Consider the following 18173-nt stretch of genomic DNA (forward strand, 5'->3'; position numbering starts at 1 on the left):
TTTAATCTTTAATCTTTCAGGGAAGGCAAAAGATTCGCCGCCGTTCGAGGATGCTGCTCTGCCTTTTTTGGCTGTGAGTGTGGCCGGGATGGAGGGGTGCGGTGAAGTAAGATTCAACAGCGGCAGGAGGAGCTGGCTCTGTGTTTGTGTGTGTGTAGTATGCACGTTGGCGCCCTGTTTCCTGGTGCTCTGCTCCTGACCCCAGTGGCAGTCCTTACTCATTGCACTGTTCTCTTCCTTCTTCGCTTTTTCTCTCTCCTCTCTGTCTCTCTCTCTCTCCTCTTTCTTTCCTTCTAGTTCCCCAGTTCAGAGCTCGGACTGCTCTTATTTTCACTCCCCTTTTCTTTCTTTCCTTCCTTCCTCCCTCCCTCCCTCCTTCTCTGCCTCTCTTCGTCCCCTCCCGGGATCCTTGCGGGTCAAGGTTCTGCCCTGCCTTACACCAGCCACCCACCTATGCCAAGGTCTCCTGGCTTTTTCGCCTCTGTAAGCAGCGGCTTCGGCAGCGCCGCCCCCACCGCGGGCAAGAGGAGGGCAGTGAGAGGCGAAAATGCGAACGCCCCTCCGCCCCTCCGCCAACCACCGCCGCCGCGCCATCAAAAGCGGACCGAAGGCGAGGGAAACCCTCGAATGTGCCGGCAGGGTTGTTCTGTGTTCCTCATGAACGGCGGGTCTCAGCAGCTGGCAAAGGGGCTGCAAAGAGAACCGCCCGTTTCCCCCGTAAGGGACCTTGGTCCTTCCCGCTCGGCGTCTTTCTTTTTCTCCTTCTCCCCCGGAGGACGGGGAAAACTCTCCCAGACCTTCTCGAGATCGCTTCGGATTCAGTCCCTGGCTTTGTCTTTTGAATGGCAAATTCAACCCGCGTCCTTGGTTGGGGAGGGCGAGGGCGGGAGAGGAGGGCGGGAGAGGAGGGCGAGGCGAGAGGAGGACGAGTAAGAGGAGGGCGAGTGACAACGCCCCTCCGCCCCACCGCGGGCAAGAGGAGGACGAGTGAGAGGGGCAAAATGCGAACGCCCCTCCGCCCGCCCCTCCGCCGACCACCGCCGCGCCGCCATCAAAAGCGGCGGAAGAAAACGCCGAGGCCAGCCGCCGCCCAAAACGAGCCGGCCAAGCTGGCAAAGCATGCCGGCAGCATTTGGGCTCGCCCTGCCGGCACTTCACGGCCTCCCCACCCCCACTGCCGCCGCACTCAATTTCGGCTGGAGAGGAGGCGGGGTGACAACGCCCCTCTGCCCCTCCGAGGCGAGAGGAGGACGAGTGAGAGGGGCGAAAATGTCGAACGCCCCTCCGCCCGCCCCTCCGCCGACCACCGCCGCCGCCATCAAAAGCAGCGGAAGCGCCGAGGCCAGCCGCCGCCCAAAACGAGCCGGCCAAGCTGGCAAAGAGTATAAGCCGAGGGGGCGCTTTTCAGCTCAAAAAAACGTGCTGAAAAACTCGGCTTATACTCGAGTATATACGGTAATTCTGTTTCTGAATCTATTTCTATCAATACATTATGCTTGTTGTTGTTAGTTGCGAAGTCATGTCCAACCCATCGCGACCCCATGGACAACATTCCTCCAGGCCTTCCTGTCCTCTACCATCCTCTGGAGTCCATTTAAACTCATGCCTACTGCTTCAGTGACTCCATTCAGCCATCTTGTTCTCTGTCGTCTCATTCTTCTTTTGCCCTCAATCTTTCCCAGCATTAGGCTCTTCTCCAGTGAGTCCTTCTTTCTCATTAGGTGGCCAAAGTATTTCAGTTTCATCTTCAGGATCTGGCCTTCTAAAGAGCAGTCAGGGTTGATCTCCTCTAGAACTGACTTATTTGTTCGCCTTGCAGTCCAAGGGACTCACAGGAGTCTTCTCCAGCACCAGTTCAAAGGCCTCAATTCTTTGGCGCTCAGCCTTTCTTATGGTCCAATCTTCACAGCCATACATTGCAACTGGGAAAATCATAGCTTTGACTATACGCACTTTTTTGTTGGCAGAGTGATGTCTCTGCTTTTTAGTACGCTGTCTAGATTTGCCATAGCTTTACTCCCCAGGAGCAAGCATCTTTTAATTTCTCTCTCCCTCTGTCTCTCTCTCTCTCCTCTTTCTTTCCTTCTCGTTCCCCAGTTCAGAGCTCGGACTGCTCTTATTTTCACTCCCCTTTCTTTCTTTCCTTCCTTCCTCCCTCCCTCCCTCCTTCTCTGCCTCTCTTCGTCCCCTCCCGGGATCCTTGCGGGTCAAGGTTCTGCCCTGCCTTACACCAGCCACCCACCCATGCCAAGGTCTCCTGGCTTTTTCGCCTCTGTAAGCAGCGGCTTCGGCAGCGTCGCCCCCACCGCGGGCAAGAGGAGGACGAGTGAGAGGGGGGCGAAAATGCCGAACGCCCCCTCCGCCCCCGCCCCCTCCGCCGACCACCGCCGCCGCCGCCATCAAAAAGCGGACCGAAGGGCGCAGGGAAACCCCTCGAATGTGCCGGCAGGGTTGTTCTGTGTTCCTCATGAACGGCGGGTCTCAGCAGCTGGCAAAGGGGCTGCAAAGAGAACCGCCCGTTTCCCCCGTAAGGGACCTTGGTCCTTCCCGCTCGGCGTCTTTCTTTTTCTCCTTCTCCCCCGGAGGACGGGGAAAACTCTCCCAGACCTTCTCGAGATCGCTTCGGATTCAGTCCCTGGCTTTGTCTTTTGAATGGCAAATTCAACCCGCGTCCTTGGTTGGGGAGGGCGAGGGCGGGAGAGGAGGGCGGGAGGGCGAGGGCGAGGGCGAGAGGAGGACGAGTAAGAGGAGGGCGAGAGTGACAAACGCCCCCTCCGCCCCCACCGCGGGCAAGAGGAGGACGAGTGAGAGGGGGGCGAAAATGCCGAACGCCCCCTCCGCCCCCCGCCCCCTCCGCCGACCACCGCCGCGCCGCCATCAAAAGCGGCGGAAGAAAACGCCGAGGCCAGCCGCCGCCCAAAACGAGCCGGCCAAGCTGGCAAAGCATGCCGGCAGCATTTGGGCTCGCCCTGCCGGCACTTCACGGCCTCCCCACCCCCACTGCCGCCGCACTCAATTTCGGCTGGAGAGGAGGCGGGGTGACAACGCCCCTCTGCCCCTCCGAGGCGAGAGGAGGACGAGTGAGAGGGGCGAAAATGTCGAACGCCCCTCCGCCCGCCCCTCCGCCGACCACCGCCGCCGCCATCAAAAGCAGCGGAAGCGCCGAGGCCAGCCGCCGCCCAAAACGAGCCGGCCAAGCTGGCAAAGAGTATAAGCCGAGGGGGCGCTTTTCAGCTCAAAAAAACGTGCTGAAAAACTCGGCTTATACTCGAGTATATACGGTAATTCTGTTTCTGAATCTATTTCTATCAATACATTATGGTTGTTGTTGTTAGTTGCGAAGTCATGTCCAACCCATCGCGACCCCATGGACAACATTCCTCCAGGCCTTCCTGTCCTCTACCATCCTCTGGAGTCCATTTAAACTCATGCCCACTGCTTCAGTGACTCCATCCAGCCATCTTGTTCTCTGTCGTCTCATTCTTCTTTTGCCCTCAATCTTTCCCAGCATTAGGCTCTTCTCCAGTGAGTCCTTCTTTCTCATTAGGTGGCCAAAGTATTTCAGTTTCATCTTCAGGATCTGGCCTTCTAAAGAGCAGTCAGGGTTGATCTCCTCTAGAACTGACTTATTTGTTCGCCTTGCAGTCCAAGGGACTCACAGGAGTCTTCTCCAGCACCAGTTCAAAGGCCTCAATTCTTTGGCGCTCAGCCTTTCTTATGGTCCAACCTTCACAGCCATACATTGCAACTGGGAAAATCATAGCTTTGACTATACGCACTTTTTTGTTGGCAGAGTGATGTCTCTGCTTTTTAGTACGCTGTCTAGATTTGCCATAGCTTTCCTCCCCAGGAGCAAGCATCTTTTAATTTCTTGGCTGCAGTCCCCATCTGCAGTGATCTTGGAGCCCAGGAAAATAAAATCTGTCACTACCTCCATTTCTTCACCATCTATCTGCCAGGAATTAAAAGGGACGGATGCCATGATTTTAGTTTTCTTAATGTTGAGTTTCAAGCCAACTTTTGCACTCTCCTCCTTCACCCGCATCAAGAGACTCTTTAGTTCCTCTTCGCTTTCTGCCATTAGAGTGGTATCATCTGCATATCTGAGGTTGTTGATATTTCTTCTGGCAATCTTAATTCCAATTTTTGATTCATCTAGCCCCACCTTTCTCATGATGTGTTCTGCATATAAGTTAAATAGGTAGGGTGATAGTATACAGCCTTGCCGGACTCCTTTCCCAATTTTGAACCAATCAGTGGTTCCGTGTCCAGTTCTCACTGTGGCTTCTTGACCCACATACAGGTTTCTCAAGAGACAAATAAGATGGTCTGGTACTCCCATTTCTTTAAGAACTTGCCACAATTTGTTGTGATCCACACAATCAAAGGCTTTAGCATAGTCAATGAAGCAGAAGTAGATGTTTTTCTGGAACTCCCTAGCTTTCTGCATGATCCAGCAGAAAGCAATTTGATCTCTAGTTCCTCTGCCTCTACGAAATCCTGCCTGTACTTCTGGTAGTTCTCGATCCACATATTGCTGGAGCCTAGCTTGTAGGATTTTAAGCATAACCTTACTAGCATGTGAAATGAGTGCAATGGTGCGATAGTTTGAACATTCTTTGGCATTGCCTTTCTTTGGAATTGGAATGTAAACTGATTTTTCCAATCCTGTGGCCATTGTTGAGTTTTCCAAATTTGCTGGGAAATTGGGTGTAGCACTTTTACTACGTCATCTTTTAAGATTTTGAATAGCTCAGCTGGAAAACTGTCTCCTCCACTAACTTTGTTGTTGCTCAGATTTCCTAAGGCCCATTTGACTTCACATTCTAGGATACATTATACAACCTCTTAATATGCAATTGACCTTGATCTCTAATTTGTTTTACCAAATTTTCCTCATTTTGCATAATACCCATTTTCTGGTCTATTCTCCATCTGACTTGTAACTGTCCATACTGAAACCATGTATAATTTATCCCTTCTCTCATTTTATTTAAAGATTTTAATTGTGACTTCCATTGGCGCCACCTTTCACTGAGTGCCTAATTAAGGCGCTCCGTACTGAACATCATAAAAGCCAGGAAAAACCGGCTTTAATTTTCCTCCCTGGATGAAAGTGAGAGATAAGAGCAGCGGGGGAGTGGTAGATCTCCCCAGTGGCTTTGTTTTTTTTTAAGCAGAACCCTGAGGGTCGAGTCCCATAAATAACACTGCCAAGCTCCGATCTTCAGTGCGCTCCTGCAAAAGCAGGAAAAGAAGAAAGTGTCCATCTCTGCGAATTGTCTTTTCTTTGTGGATTTCTATAAGCAGACAGAATAAGCACGAGTGAACAACCACTGGATTGCAAGTATTTTTGATTTCCTGACTTCTACCCTTTTAAAAAAAGAAACTTTTTTTTCTTTGTTTTAACTGACTGTTTAAGATGGCGCCTGAAAGGAAGTGAAAGTGAAGAATGGAATTGTAAACAGCTCTTGAAGCAACAGCCATAGATCAGGCTTAACTTTCAGCCTTGCTCCTTCCACTGCTTCTGTTTTGGTAGATATCATTTGAATTTGTTGGGCCTTTGCTTCTTGTTCCTTATGTTTAATAGCTGCTTTTGTCAACCTTTGTTCTTTTACACCTTCTAATCCCACTTTAGATGTGTCCAAGACTTGCAGTAAATCTTCCTCCATTACTATAGCTCCAGCTTAGTCTTTTACCTGCTTCACCTCTTTCCCTTCTTTGTTTCATCCACATCTCTTCTCCTGCCTTCTGGTGACAGTGGACTTCCAGCTTTTAATACCTTAACATACTGGGCCGTGGTGGCTCAGGCTGTAAGATAGCCTGTTATTAAAACACAGCTGCCTGCAGGTTCTAGTCCCACCAGGCCCAAGGTTGACTCAGCCTTCCATCCTTTATAAGGTAGGTAAAATGAGGACCCAGATTGTTGGGGGGGGCAATAAGTTGACTTCGTAAATATACAAATAGAATGAGACTATTGCCTTACACACTGTAAGCCGCCCTGAGTCTTCGGAGAAGGGCGGGATATAAATGTTAAAAAAAAACAAAAACGTAATAATCTCTCGCTTTCCAAATTGTATTAAGGCGATGTGCTTTTCCTGCTTGAAACACTATAATCCCAGCTGGGATATCCCATCTATATTCTATCTGTCATTTTTTAAGCTCATTCACCAGAAATGCATATTCCTTTCTACTTCTCAGCATTTTAGGAGGAATTTCCTTCAATATTAAAATTTCTTAACCAGCTACTTGAATTTTTTCCCCCTTATAAGAAGCTTGTAGAATTTCATTTCTCACTCTTCTAGTTGTAAAATAAATGACCACGTCTCTTGGCAGTTGCTTCTGTCTAGCAATCCAAGAATTCAGACGATAAATTTTGTCAGTTTGAAACGCCACATCTGCTGGTTGTTCCCCTAATAATTCTGCAAAGGCTTCAGAAAATATTTCTCTAAGATTCTCCTGTTTATTATCCTTCAACCCTCAGATTCTTAAATAAAATTCCATAGCCCTATATTGTACCAAAACAATCTCATCATCTGCTTTCTCCACTTTAACCTGAACATCCTCCATTTTATTTTCCAACTTTAAATTAGATTGCTTAATTTCCTCTACTTCTTCCTCTAATTGAATTAAATATAAGGCCAAATTTTGAACTGCTACAACAAATCCCTCCTTTATTTCTTTATTTCCTTCTTGAATTTCTGACATCTGATTTTTCATTTCTGACAATTGGCTGGAAAAGAAATCTAAAATTAATGTATAATGTATAGTATAAGAGAAGATATAGTGAAAAGAAATATTTAAAGTATAGTAGATATATATATATAATGTAGTGATTATAAGAATGAAGAAGTAACAAACAAAATGTATATTTATATAAATGGGTCGAAAGATAAAACGGATATTACTAAAGATGCCGGTATTGGAAAGCTGTAAAAATGTAACAAAGTTTGTTTTTAAAGAAGTAAATGTTGAATAAAAACGCTTTAAAAAGTAAAAAAAAAAAAAAAAAAGGTCCGATGATCATGCATCGCTCAGCTTATCGTCAGAACTTTTTTTTTACTTTTTAGTCATTTTTTTACTACTGGCTCAGGCAAATAGATAATAAAAAATGCTTTAAAAAAGTAAAAAAAAGACTCTAACAATCACAGTGTCGTGTGACCGCCAGAGCCTTCTTTTTTACTTTTTTAAAGAATTTTTTTAGTACGTATTCGCTGGAGCTGATGCTTTTAAAAGGTAAAAAAGGGTTCTGATAATCACACAGCACAGCTTTGATCATCGGAGTCTCTTTTTTTATTTTTAAAAGCATTTTTTTACTACCATCTCGAGTGAATAGGTAGTAAAAAAATGCTTTTAAAAAGTTAAAAAAAGGCTCCGACAATCACAGCTTTCTTGCATTAGGTGCACACTGCACGTGCACATGCACAGTGCGCTTTTGGGGCATGCATGGCCAGCGAACCAGTAGTAAACTGGTTCAGATTTCACTACTGCTGTGAATGTAAACCTCCCTGCCTTTAAAATATATCCCTTTAATCATTATAGTCTTAAAAGATACAGGTGTTATTTTCCCTTCTATGTTTTAATGTTGACATACTCAATTGGAGACAAAAGAAAAGTTAATTTAAAAGCAAAAGGAAAAATCTATTATTTTTCATAAGAAAGTGGATAAAAATCGATGAAGACTATTGCTTGACATAGTGTAAGCCACCCTGAGTCTTCGGAGAAGGATGGGATATAAATGCAAATAAAATAAAATAAATAAAATAAAATAAAATAAAATAAAATAAAATAATATTATATATATATATATATATATATATATATATATATAAAATAAATATAAATATATAAAATAAATATAGATATATATATATATCTATATATATGTATGTATATATATATGTATGTATGTATGTATGTAGGTCTTTGGTTATTCGGGTTTTCTCCCACGTAAAATTGGAAGTGTCTTGGCGACGTTTCGACGAAGTCTCATTCATCATCTTCAGGCTAGGTGTTTACAGCTTCGTGCTTCTGGGAGCAATGTGTGATTGCAGCTGTTTCTTCCCTTTTAACTGTTAGTGGGGGTTTGAACTGATTGGGTGGGAGCTTGGCTGTGCTCTGATTGGATGGGGTTTTTTTGTGCTCTGATTGGCTGGGGGTGTGTCCTGTTTGGGTGGGGGCTTGGTTGTGCTCAGATTAGTCTGAGTTGCAGGGGGATTTGAGCTGGTGAGCTGCACTGCTGCTGTTTGGCTTCGTGTTCGTGGTCGTCCTACATCTTCATAGTGGGTGTCAGTCTGCTGCATGTATGGATTGGAGGGGTTTGAAATGGCTAATGTTGCAGCTGCGGTCTGGCTTCTGGTCCTTGGTCGTGCTTCCTGATCAGTGTGGGTTTGGGTCTGCTTTTTGGGTGGATGTGTGGTGGTGACATCCTGTGTGGGCCTCATGAGTGTGGGTCTGGTGTCATTCCTCATGTTAAGGACTCGTTTGTCAATAAGGGCGGGTTTCCAAATGGCTGGTAGGCGGGAGGTATCATCTCGTTTGTTCATGCTGTGTGGGCGTTTTTCTATCTCAATGGCTTCTCTGATTATTCTGTTGTTAAAGTGTTCGGTTTTGGCGATAGGCTCAGCTGTGATCGTCAGAGCCTTTTTTTACCTTTTAAAAGCATTTTTTACAACCTATTCCTACCATTCGGGCGGGAAAAGCAAGCTAACCAGAAAGAAGCTGGGTGGGCATGGGCCAGGGATTTTTGCTACCAGATCTCAGTGCCACTATCACTACCAGATCGGCCGATCCGGTCCAAACCAGGAACATTTCACCCCTGAATCAAAGGCTTTAGCATAGTCCATGATCCAGCATATTTTGGCAATTTGATCTCTAGTTCCTCTGCCTCTTCGAAATCCTGCCTGTACTTCTGGTAGTTCTCGATCCACATACTGCTGGAGCCTAGCTTGTAGTATTTTAAATATAACTTTACTAGCATGTGAAATGAGTGCAATAGTGCGGTAGTCTGAACATTCTTTGGCATTGCCTTTCTTTGGAATTGGAATGTAAACTGACCTTTTCCAATCCTGTGGCCACTGTTGAGTTTTCCAAATTTGCTGGCAGATTGAGTGTAGCACTTTTACTGCATCGTCTTTTAAGATTTTGAATAGCTCAGCTGGAATACTGTCACCTCCACTAGCTTTGTTGTTGCTCAGATTTCCTAAAGCTCATTTGACTTCACATTCTAGGATATCTGGCTCGAGGTCAGTGGCCACCCCATCGTGGTTATCAGGGACGTTAAGCTCATTCTTGTATAGTTCTTCTGTGTAATTTTGCCATCTTTTCTTAATCTCTTTTGCCTGTGTTAGGTACCTGCCATTTTGGTCCTTTATCATGCCCATCTTTGTATGAAACATTCCCTTCATATCTCCAATTTTCTTGAACAGATCTCTGGTCCTCCCTGTTCTATTGTTTTCTTCTGTTTCTTTGCACTGTTCATTTAAGAAGGCATTCTTATCTCTTCTATCTATTTTCTGGAATTCTGCATTCAATTGGATGTATCTTTCTCTTTCTCCGTTGTCTTTCGCTTCCCTTCTTTCCTCAGCTATTTGCAAAGCTTCCTCTGACAGCCATTTTGCTTTCTTGCCTTTCTTTTTCTTTGGGATTGTTTTAGTTGCTACCTCTTGCACAACAGTGTGAACCATAGTTCTTCAGGCACTCTGTCTATCATATCTAATTCCTTAAATCTATTTTTCACCTCTACTGTATATTCATCAGGCATATGATTTAGTTCATACCTGAGTGGCCTAGTGCTTTTTCCTAGTTTCTTCAATTTAAGCCTAAATTTTACAACGAGAAGCTCATGATCTGAGCCACAGTCAACTCCTGGTTTTGTTTTTACTGAATGTATAGAGCTTCTCCATCTTTGGCTTCAGAGCACATAGTCAATCTGATTTCTGTGTTGTATCCCAGTACTGCTTTTCCTACTTTTCTATTGATTATGAAGGCTATTCCATTTCTTCTGAGGGATTCATGCCCGCAGTAGTGTACCTGATGATCATCTGAATAAAATTCATCCATTCCTTTCCATTTTAGTTCACTGATTCCTATAATGTCGATGTTCAGTCTTGTCATCTCTTGTTTGACCACATCCAGCTGGCTTTGATTCATGGATCTTACATTCCAGGTTCCTATGGAGTGTAATCTTTACACATCAGAATTTCCTTTCACCACCAGATACATCCACAGCTGAGTCACTTCATTCTTTCTGGCTCTACTAATACTAGCCCTCTGCTCTTCCTCAGTAGTATATTGGAAACCTTCTGATCTGACGGGCTCAAGAAGCACAATTTGTAGACAGAACATTCTAGAGCAGGAGTGTCAAACTCATGTCATCACGGCAGCATCATGTGACATATCGGGACTTTCCCCCTTCGCTAAACGAGGCATGGGCATGGCCAGTGTGTGACACATCTGGCCCGCAGGCCACAAGTTTGACAGCCATGTTATAGAGCATCTGTCTACTATGTGATATTTAAAAGTCAGTGCCAACTTGGTAGCACATAATCAAAACTATCTACTACTGAGATACAAAGGGATACAAATTAATACTGTGAAAACCTTTGAAAAAGGGGACTTCAGAAAGTATATCGATGGGAGTGAAATTACCCTCTTCAAATCATTGAAATAGACACACTGATGAAACAGATGTGACTGAAGAGTAATAAAATAGCATTTACCTTTAAAAAAACACTTCCATGTGAAATCTCATCATATGATATGATAATTTTTTGAAAATAATTCCAGACTTGATGTGGAGAGCTGCCATATAGATGGTATCTCTTAGAGCATTTCAAAATTCGAAGTCATTGCCACAAGGAAACATTTTGTACAGGTATGTTTTCTGTATGACATCCACAATGCAACCCAAACACATAAGAAATTGGTAATATTTAATGTGCTTGGTATCTTTAACTACTTTATCCCTTAGGATTCAACAGGGCTTGAACAATATCAGTTTTCTATGGATTGGGTTATAATATTTAGGTTTAACTGAAGATGAAACATGAGGTCAAGCCAATTTTCAAACCAGTGTGCACTAGTGCCCATAAAGTTCACATAAGTACAATAGGAAAATGGATAAAAGATTAGTTTACAACAACTCAAAGCAAACAATACATTTTCCCATTGAATTAAGATTAATAATAAGTAATGAACATGTCTGGATCAATTATCAAAATGGGAATGTTTAAGGGATTGCATTTACCATTAACTTGGTCTTCACTTCCTAATTGTGCAAAGTCAGTACAGTGTAGTAAAGTGTGGGAACATTGAGGACACCCGTGTTTAAGTCAACTCTCAATATGGAAACTCACTGGGTGAATTGAATTCATTATTGTCTCAATTCAAGCTCCATCAAAAGGGAGAGAGTGCAGTGAATATTATCTTGAGCTGCTGGAAGAAAATCAAGATAAAAATCCCAATATTATATAGCTGTGATAGTGAACCTATGGCATGTGTGCCACAGCTGGCATGCAGAGCCTTCTCTGCGGACACATGGGGGTGATACATCCACCCATGGTCCATTTTTGGGCCCAGGAGACTGCCAAGAGTCTCCTTGTGGGCCGTTTTGGATGCCAGGTAAGTGCAGGGCCCACACAGAGCCTTGGGAGGCTGTTTTTGCCCTCCCAGAGGCTCGAGGAAAGCCTCCGGAGCCTGGGGGGACAAAAACATCCCCCTCCCATGGTGCAAGAGGCCGAGTAGGTCAAGCCCACCATGGCCATGGCCACCCAGCAACCGGCAGAGAACCAGTTGCTAAAATTTTTGAATCCTACCCCTTTCGGGTGCATGTACTGGGGGTGGGGGAGCGTGGGAGGTCATGTGTTCATGCGTGTGGGTGTGTGTACAGGGGGCACGCACATTGCATTATGGGTGCCGTCACACATGCACGTGCGTGTGCACACAGGTGCTTTTGGCAGATGAAGAGAAAAACGTTAGCCATCACTGTTATATAGCAATTATAAAATCAAATCTTAATAATAGTTATAATACTAATTGCTAATTTTTTCCTTTTTTTGCAGGACTATACACTAACTATGTATTTTCAGCAATCCTGGAGGGATAAAAGATTGTCCTACTCTGGCATACCTTTGAATCTAACTTTAGATAACAGAGTGGCTGATTATCTCTGGGTTCCAGATACATACTTCCTGAATGACAAGAAATCCTTTGTTCATGGAGTTACTGTGAAAAATCGAATGATTCGACTACATCCAGATGGAACCGTTCTTTACGGTTTGCGGTATGTTACATTTAATTGTATTTTGAAATTGCTTTTGGAATTGATTTTTTTTGTAAGACCTGGCATGCAGCTTGAATTTTCAGGCGCACACACACAAAAATCCCTACCTATTTTCTTTCAACATGTTCAAGATTTTACCCAGACATGGTATCTTGCCTAATTTACAGGTAGTCCTCAGCGTACAACCACAATTGGGACCAGTGAAGAAGCATTAAGCAAGTCATTCCATTACTGAACACAATGTTATTACATTTTTACCACATTTGTTAAGCAAACCACATGAATGTTTAGTGAATCATATGTTTGTTACAAGAACCCATCTTCCCCAATTGATTTGGTTGGTAGAAGATGGCTGGGAAGATTACAAATCACAGTTATATGACAAGTCTCTGTAGCCATCATAAATGGAAGCTGGTTGCCAACTGCCTGAATTGCAGTCATGTAAACATGGGGTTTATGCAGTGGTGGGATTCAAATAATTTAACAACTGGTTCTCTGCCCTTATGATGTGCTGGGTAGGCGTGGTGGGTAGTCATGTGACTGGCTGGGCATGGCCAACTCGACGTCACTCACATCGAGGGGTGCCTCATCTCGCCCGGCCTCTCCTTGTCTTGCCTGGCCACGCCAAGCCTTGGCCCTCCCCGCCCTCATTGTCACACCCAGCCACTCACCAGAGCAAGTAGTTTTCAAATAAAAAGAATGCTCACCTTGTGCAAATAAATAACAAACATCTTGACTTCAGGTTTGATGCATCCTGCAAAGTATTACTGCTCATTCTAGTCTCTTTTCCTACTAACAGATCCATTCAGGTTGTAATTTGCTACAACCTTTCTTTTGCATCATTCTATGGGAGATTATTCTGAAATGTTATCTGTGATGTTTACAGCTTTACAAGTTTGTTTCCTCCAACCCTGTTTTTGCATGCAGTTCTTGTTATTTTGATATTCCTTCCTCCTTTTTAAACAAAGTAGTGGTTAAGGTGCAAGCAGTGGTGGGATTCAGCCAGTTTGCACCACTTTGGGAGAAACGGTTGTTAACTTTCTGAGCAGTTTGGCAAACTGGTTGTTGGAAGAAATCATTAGGACAGAGAACCGGTTGTTAAATTACTTGAATCCTATCACTGGGTACAAATCTAGAAACCAAGACCTGCACCTTAACTGACTCTGAGTTCTAGTCCCATTTTAGGCTTGAAAAAATGGCTGAGTGACTAGTCACTCTCTCCCAGCCCAAACCATTTCTTAGATTGTGGTAGTGGGAAAACTAAGAGGAGGAAGGAATATTAGATAAGTTCATCACCTTGAATTCCTTTTAAAGTAATAAAGACAGGATAAACATCTAACAAAATAGATAAATCATTTGTGAGAATGATGTCCTTCTAAAGGAGAAGGGGTGCTGACTGCCTTGGCACATGCCTTACAGTACTGCACTTATTTCATATGTATCATTTTATTTTTCTCTACTTTTGGTTTATTCTTCAATGATGGCATAGCCTGTGAAATTCTTACCTGTCTCACATGCCAGAGTTATGTGGGAAAACATCAGGTAAACACATCCATGTGAATGACAGGCAATGGCAGCAGAAATCACTAAGCAGCTACATTAAGACAGAAAGGTAGAGGCACCAGGGTGCAAAAAGCAGAGGATCTCAGGGAGAAGAGAGCTGAGACATCCACTTTTCATCAAACTGGCACAACATAGTCAACTACAGAAAGGTAGGAAAGTCATCCATGCCACTTCTGTGCTCTTTCCATTGGAAATTTTGAGATTTTTCAAACTGACTGTGTAAAAATTGCCCCAACTCTACAATACTGGTGATCTTTTTTAATGATCTTTCACTTTTTATCTAGAGAAGTGTTGAAAAGATTTAAAAAGCAAACCATGTCCTTTTTTAATCAATTTTGCCGAACATCTCCCCAACTCACAATAAAATAGAGCTCACAACTCACAATAAAATAGCACATTAAAATAGCACTGTTCCGATATTTGAGAGGCTCCTACAAAAATGATGGGGTCCATCTATTTTCCAATTTTCCACCAAAAGGCATGACAAGAAACAATGAATGGAAACTAACCAAAGAGAGAAGCAACCTACGACTAAGGAGAAATTTCCTAAGGGTGAGTCCTTGCCTTCAGAAGTTGTGGGTGCTTCATTACCAGAGGTTTTCAAAAAGAGTGAGGGAAGTACACTCCAAAAGTACACCAATGCCAGGAACCACTAAAACAATGCAGAAAACTTAAAACAGCCATTCCCCTTTAAAAAAGAAAAGAAGTCAAAACCCCAAAGCAAAAGCACCAGCTGAGAGGGAAACTAGCCTGAGCACCAGCTGCTCAGGCTAATTGAAAACCTGGATGTGCTGCCAAAAGCCATTAACCCTTCCAACTCTATTATTCTATGTTCTCTATGTTCTAAATTGGGTGCTTCACAGCAGAAACAATACAGCTGGCTGGACCATACGTGTATTAAATTCACAGCCTGTATGATCAAGCTGCATCATTGTCCCATCCTGTATCCTTTCCCCCCAGGAAGAAACAAGAAGTAGCCAACACTGCAGCAGCTATAAAAGATCTTGGGGAATTCCAGGGAGTATCAGCTGATCACAGAAATGTTTCCTAATACCCTTTATAATGAAAATATTTGTAATCTTGTCCTTCCTGAAGGCAAGAGGTAAATCCCATCCTAGATGGGTGATTGATTGGTTTCCTGGGTGTTACTCTTCCCTAATCCTGTCAGTCTCTGTTGTTTATTGACTTTATTCAAAGCGTGTGTTGGATGTTATCACAACTAAATATCCAGTTAAGTGGTTCTTGGCTGTCTGCCCGGAGCTATTAACTGAAGGGAGAGAGGAAAAAATCCTCTCTTGTACTCCCCAACCTCCACATTGCTGCCTGTGCCACTCGCAGCCGGACGCAGCCAGGAGAACAGCAGCAGCCAGAGGGACAGCGTTGCAGCAGAGCTGCTCAGAAGGCAGCTGCTGGCCACAGTCTTTAAGATCTCGGGAGGGAGGAGGGACCATAAAGGGACAGACTGCAGTCAGAGGCTGCCTTCTGAGCAGCTCTGATGTGAAGGGAGGGAGAAAAGTTTGGCTTCTCTCTGCCACAACATTCAATGTGGCTGCTTTTCTCCTCCTTCTTGGGCTCATAGACACAGACCAAACATGAGAAGGAAGCGAGAAGTAGCAAGGTTCAACACTAGAAGACTTGGCCGGCCAAATTTTTGTGTTGGTTCTGTAGGCGTAGCTTGGTGGGTGTATGTTGCCTTGAGTGATGTCAAGTTGGCCATGCCCACTCAGTCACATGATCCCCACCAAGCCATGGCCACAGAACCGGTAGGGGAAATACTTGAATATCACTACAGGGGATGATGATGTTATTAGTCTTCTAAATGCCACTATATTCTATCTACTGCACCTATAATTAAATATAATTATCATCATCATTACTATCACCAAGAAGCTACACAAATATAATGATCATAATAACCATAACTATCATTGTAAACTTGTTTAGCTGATTAAAGATCTGAAGAAAAAAAACCAATAATCAATACTTGTATAATTTTGGGTTTTTTTTCTTATTCTTATCATTCCCATCATCAGTTTAACTCATTGCCTCATTTAACTCAAGAGAATCACTGCAGTTGCTGAGTGAATCATGCAGTTATTAAGCAGATCTGGCTTCTCTCATTGACTCTGCTTGTCAAAAGCTGGCTGGGAAGGTGGTCATGTGACTCATTATGCTGCAGCCATCATAAATAAATGCCATGTGTATTTGTGCCCAAATTTTGATCTTGTGACAAAGGGACAATGGTCATAAGTGCAGGGACCAGTTATAAGTCTGTTCTGTCCTCACTATACATTACTTTTTATGCAGTTCGACATGCAGCTAAACCCATCTATCTTCTATCTTTCTTCTTCTTCTTCTTCTTCTTCTTCTTCTTCTTCTTCTTCTTCTTCTTCTTCTTCTTCTTCTTCTTCTTCTTCTTCTTCTTTATTTTTATATATATAAAAGGACTTATATATGTATGTATGTATGTATGTATGCATGCATATACGATCCATCATAACTCTGGAACGGCTCAAGCAATTTCAACCAAACTTGGTACAGATGACTTACTCTCTGGAAACAAGTACTGTGGGGGTAAGACACCCCTGGTGTGTATGTGTGCTTGTGTCTGTGTCTGTGTGTGTGTTCCAGCATAACTCTGGAACGGCTCAAGCAATTTTAACCAAACTTGCTACACAGATGACTTACTCTCTGGAAAAAAAATACTGTGGGGGTAATACACCCCTGGTGTGTGTGTGTGTGTGTGTGTGTGTTCCAGCAAAACTCTGGAATGGCTTGAGCAATTTCAATAAAACTTGGTACACAGATGACTTACCCTCTGGAAAAAAATACTGTGGGGGTAACACACCACTAACACCCCACAGTGTGTGTGTGTTCCAGCATAACTCCAGCAATTTTAACCAAACTTGGTACACAGATGACTTACTCTCTGGAAAAAAACAGAAAATTTTTTGAAAAAAATTAAGACTTGCATTCTCAATCACGATCAATAAATCACAGGGTCAGTCTTTTAAATACTGTAGAGTGGATTTGAGATCACCATGTTTCTCCCATAGATAACTTTATTTTGTTTGCTCAAGGGTGGGTTCACCACAGAATTTATTCTTGCTCCTGGAGGTGAAATTAAAATTTTTGTTTATAATCAAGTTTTCTCTTAAATTAATATTATTCTTAATTTGAATAATATTTTACTTTATAATTTGTATACTGTGTTTATACTTTTAAAAACCCTGTGAATAAAATTGCTTTGATTTGACACTAAAGATATAATTCATTCCTTTTCCTGTCTAATACAAGATTGGGATAAATAAATACCTGGGCAATGCTGGGTAATCATCATCAGCTAGTCATCTAATAAAACAGACCTTGTGTGTAGATCTGGATGCTTTATTAAAGAACAGGATGTGGTAAAATGGGGAAATAGGGAAATAGGAGTACGTACAATGAGAATTGTATAAGATAGGCAATATTGAGTTAATACTGAACATAACAATTAATAAATACAAGTAATCTAAATTTCATCAGCAATGCTATGTGTGTGGGATGTGGGTTTGTCCTTGGATGAACATGTGCCACAGATTAAACAGGATTCTTCTTTGTACTTCTGCCTCTTCCAAATGCTAAAGGAAAACGTAGTCTGGCTTCCCTTCGTGCACTTGTTTTGAGAGTGCAGGCTGATAGGTAAAGGGGTTGGGTCAGCTTCAAAACAATATAATTGGTATTTGTTCCCTCCCTCTGTCCCTTTATATACAACAGTATATAAAGATTATATGTTGGGTCATGACAAAGTCACTTTTTTTAAGTGCTATTGTAACTTTGAACTATCACTAAATGAATGGTTGTATGTTAATACTGTGTTGATCTTGTATAGGAGAAGCAAGTGATTGGCTGCAAAGGATTGGCTGCCAAGCGAAACCCAACTTTGGGGTTTCATTTCTTTCCATATTTCTAACAGAAAATACCAATATCTCCTTGGAAAATACTAGATACATCAAAAGGTGCTATCTGAGACTGTTTAGAGAAAATCTTAGCAAAATGTTGATAGGAAAGAAGACTTACCTGTATTTTAATGAGGGCTGACGGAGAGATAAGTAGTTCAATGTAGCTGGAGTCACTTTGAGTAACCAAGCAAAGGCCTCGAACTTTCATACCAAAGTATGAAATCCTAAGAATGTTGACTTCTTTGTGCAATTTATGTTTAAGGATTAGCTCCCAGTTGCTTAGATTTATAAAAATGCTGTATATCTATATATGGAAGCAAGACACAATTATGCACTGAAATAAACTCAAAGCATAGTAGCATACAAAAAGGGTTGCACTGCTATTA

At 43.0% G+C, this 18173-nt stretch overlaps 1 protein-coding gene across 5 annotated transcripts in view; it reads left to right on the plus strand.

Moving 5' to 3' along the window:
* The window catches only part of LOC131203014 (gamma-aminobutyric acid receptor subunit beta-1-like), a 249836-nt gene that overhangs the window by 110596 nt on the left and 121067 nt on the right, over positions 1 to 18173 (plus strand). For all 5 annotated transcript variants that reach the window (XM_058192814.1, XM_058192818.1, XM_058192815.1 and 2 more), the window contains one exon: positions 12063 to 12283. In XM_058192814.1, the coding sequence (XP_058048797.1) occupies positions 12063 to 12283 (221 nt within the window). The remainder of the gene's footprint in view (positions 1 to 12062; positions 12284 to 18173) is intronic.

This window comes from Ahaetulla prasina, chromosome 8 (genome assembly GCF_028640845.1).
Source record: "Ahaetulla prasina isolate Xishuangbanna chromosome 8, ASM2864084v1, whole genome shotgun sequence".
Taxonomy (NCBI): domain Eukaryota; kingdom Metazoa; phylum Chordata; class Lepidosauria; order Squamata; family Colubridae; genus Ahaetulla; species Ahaetulla prasina.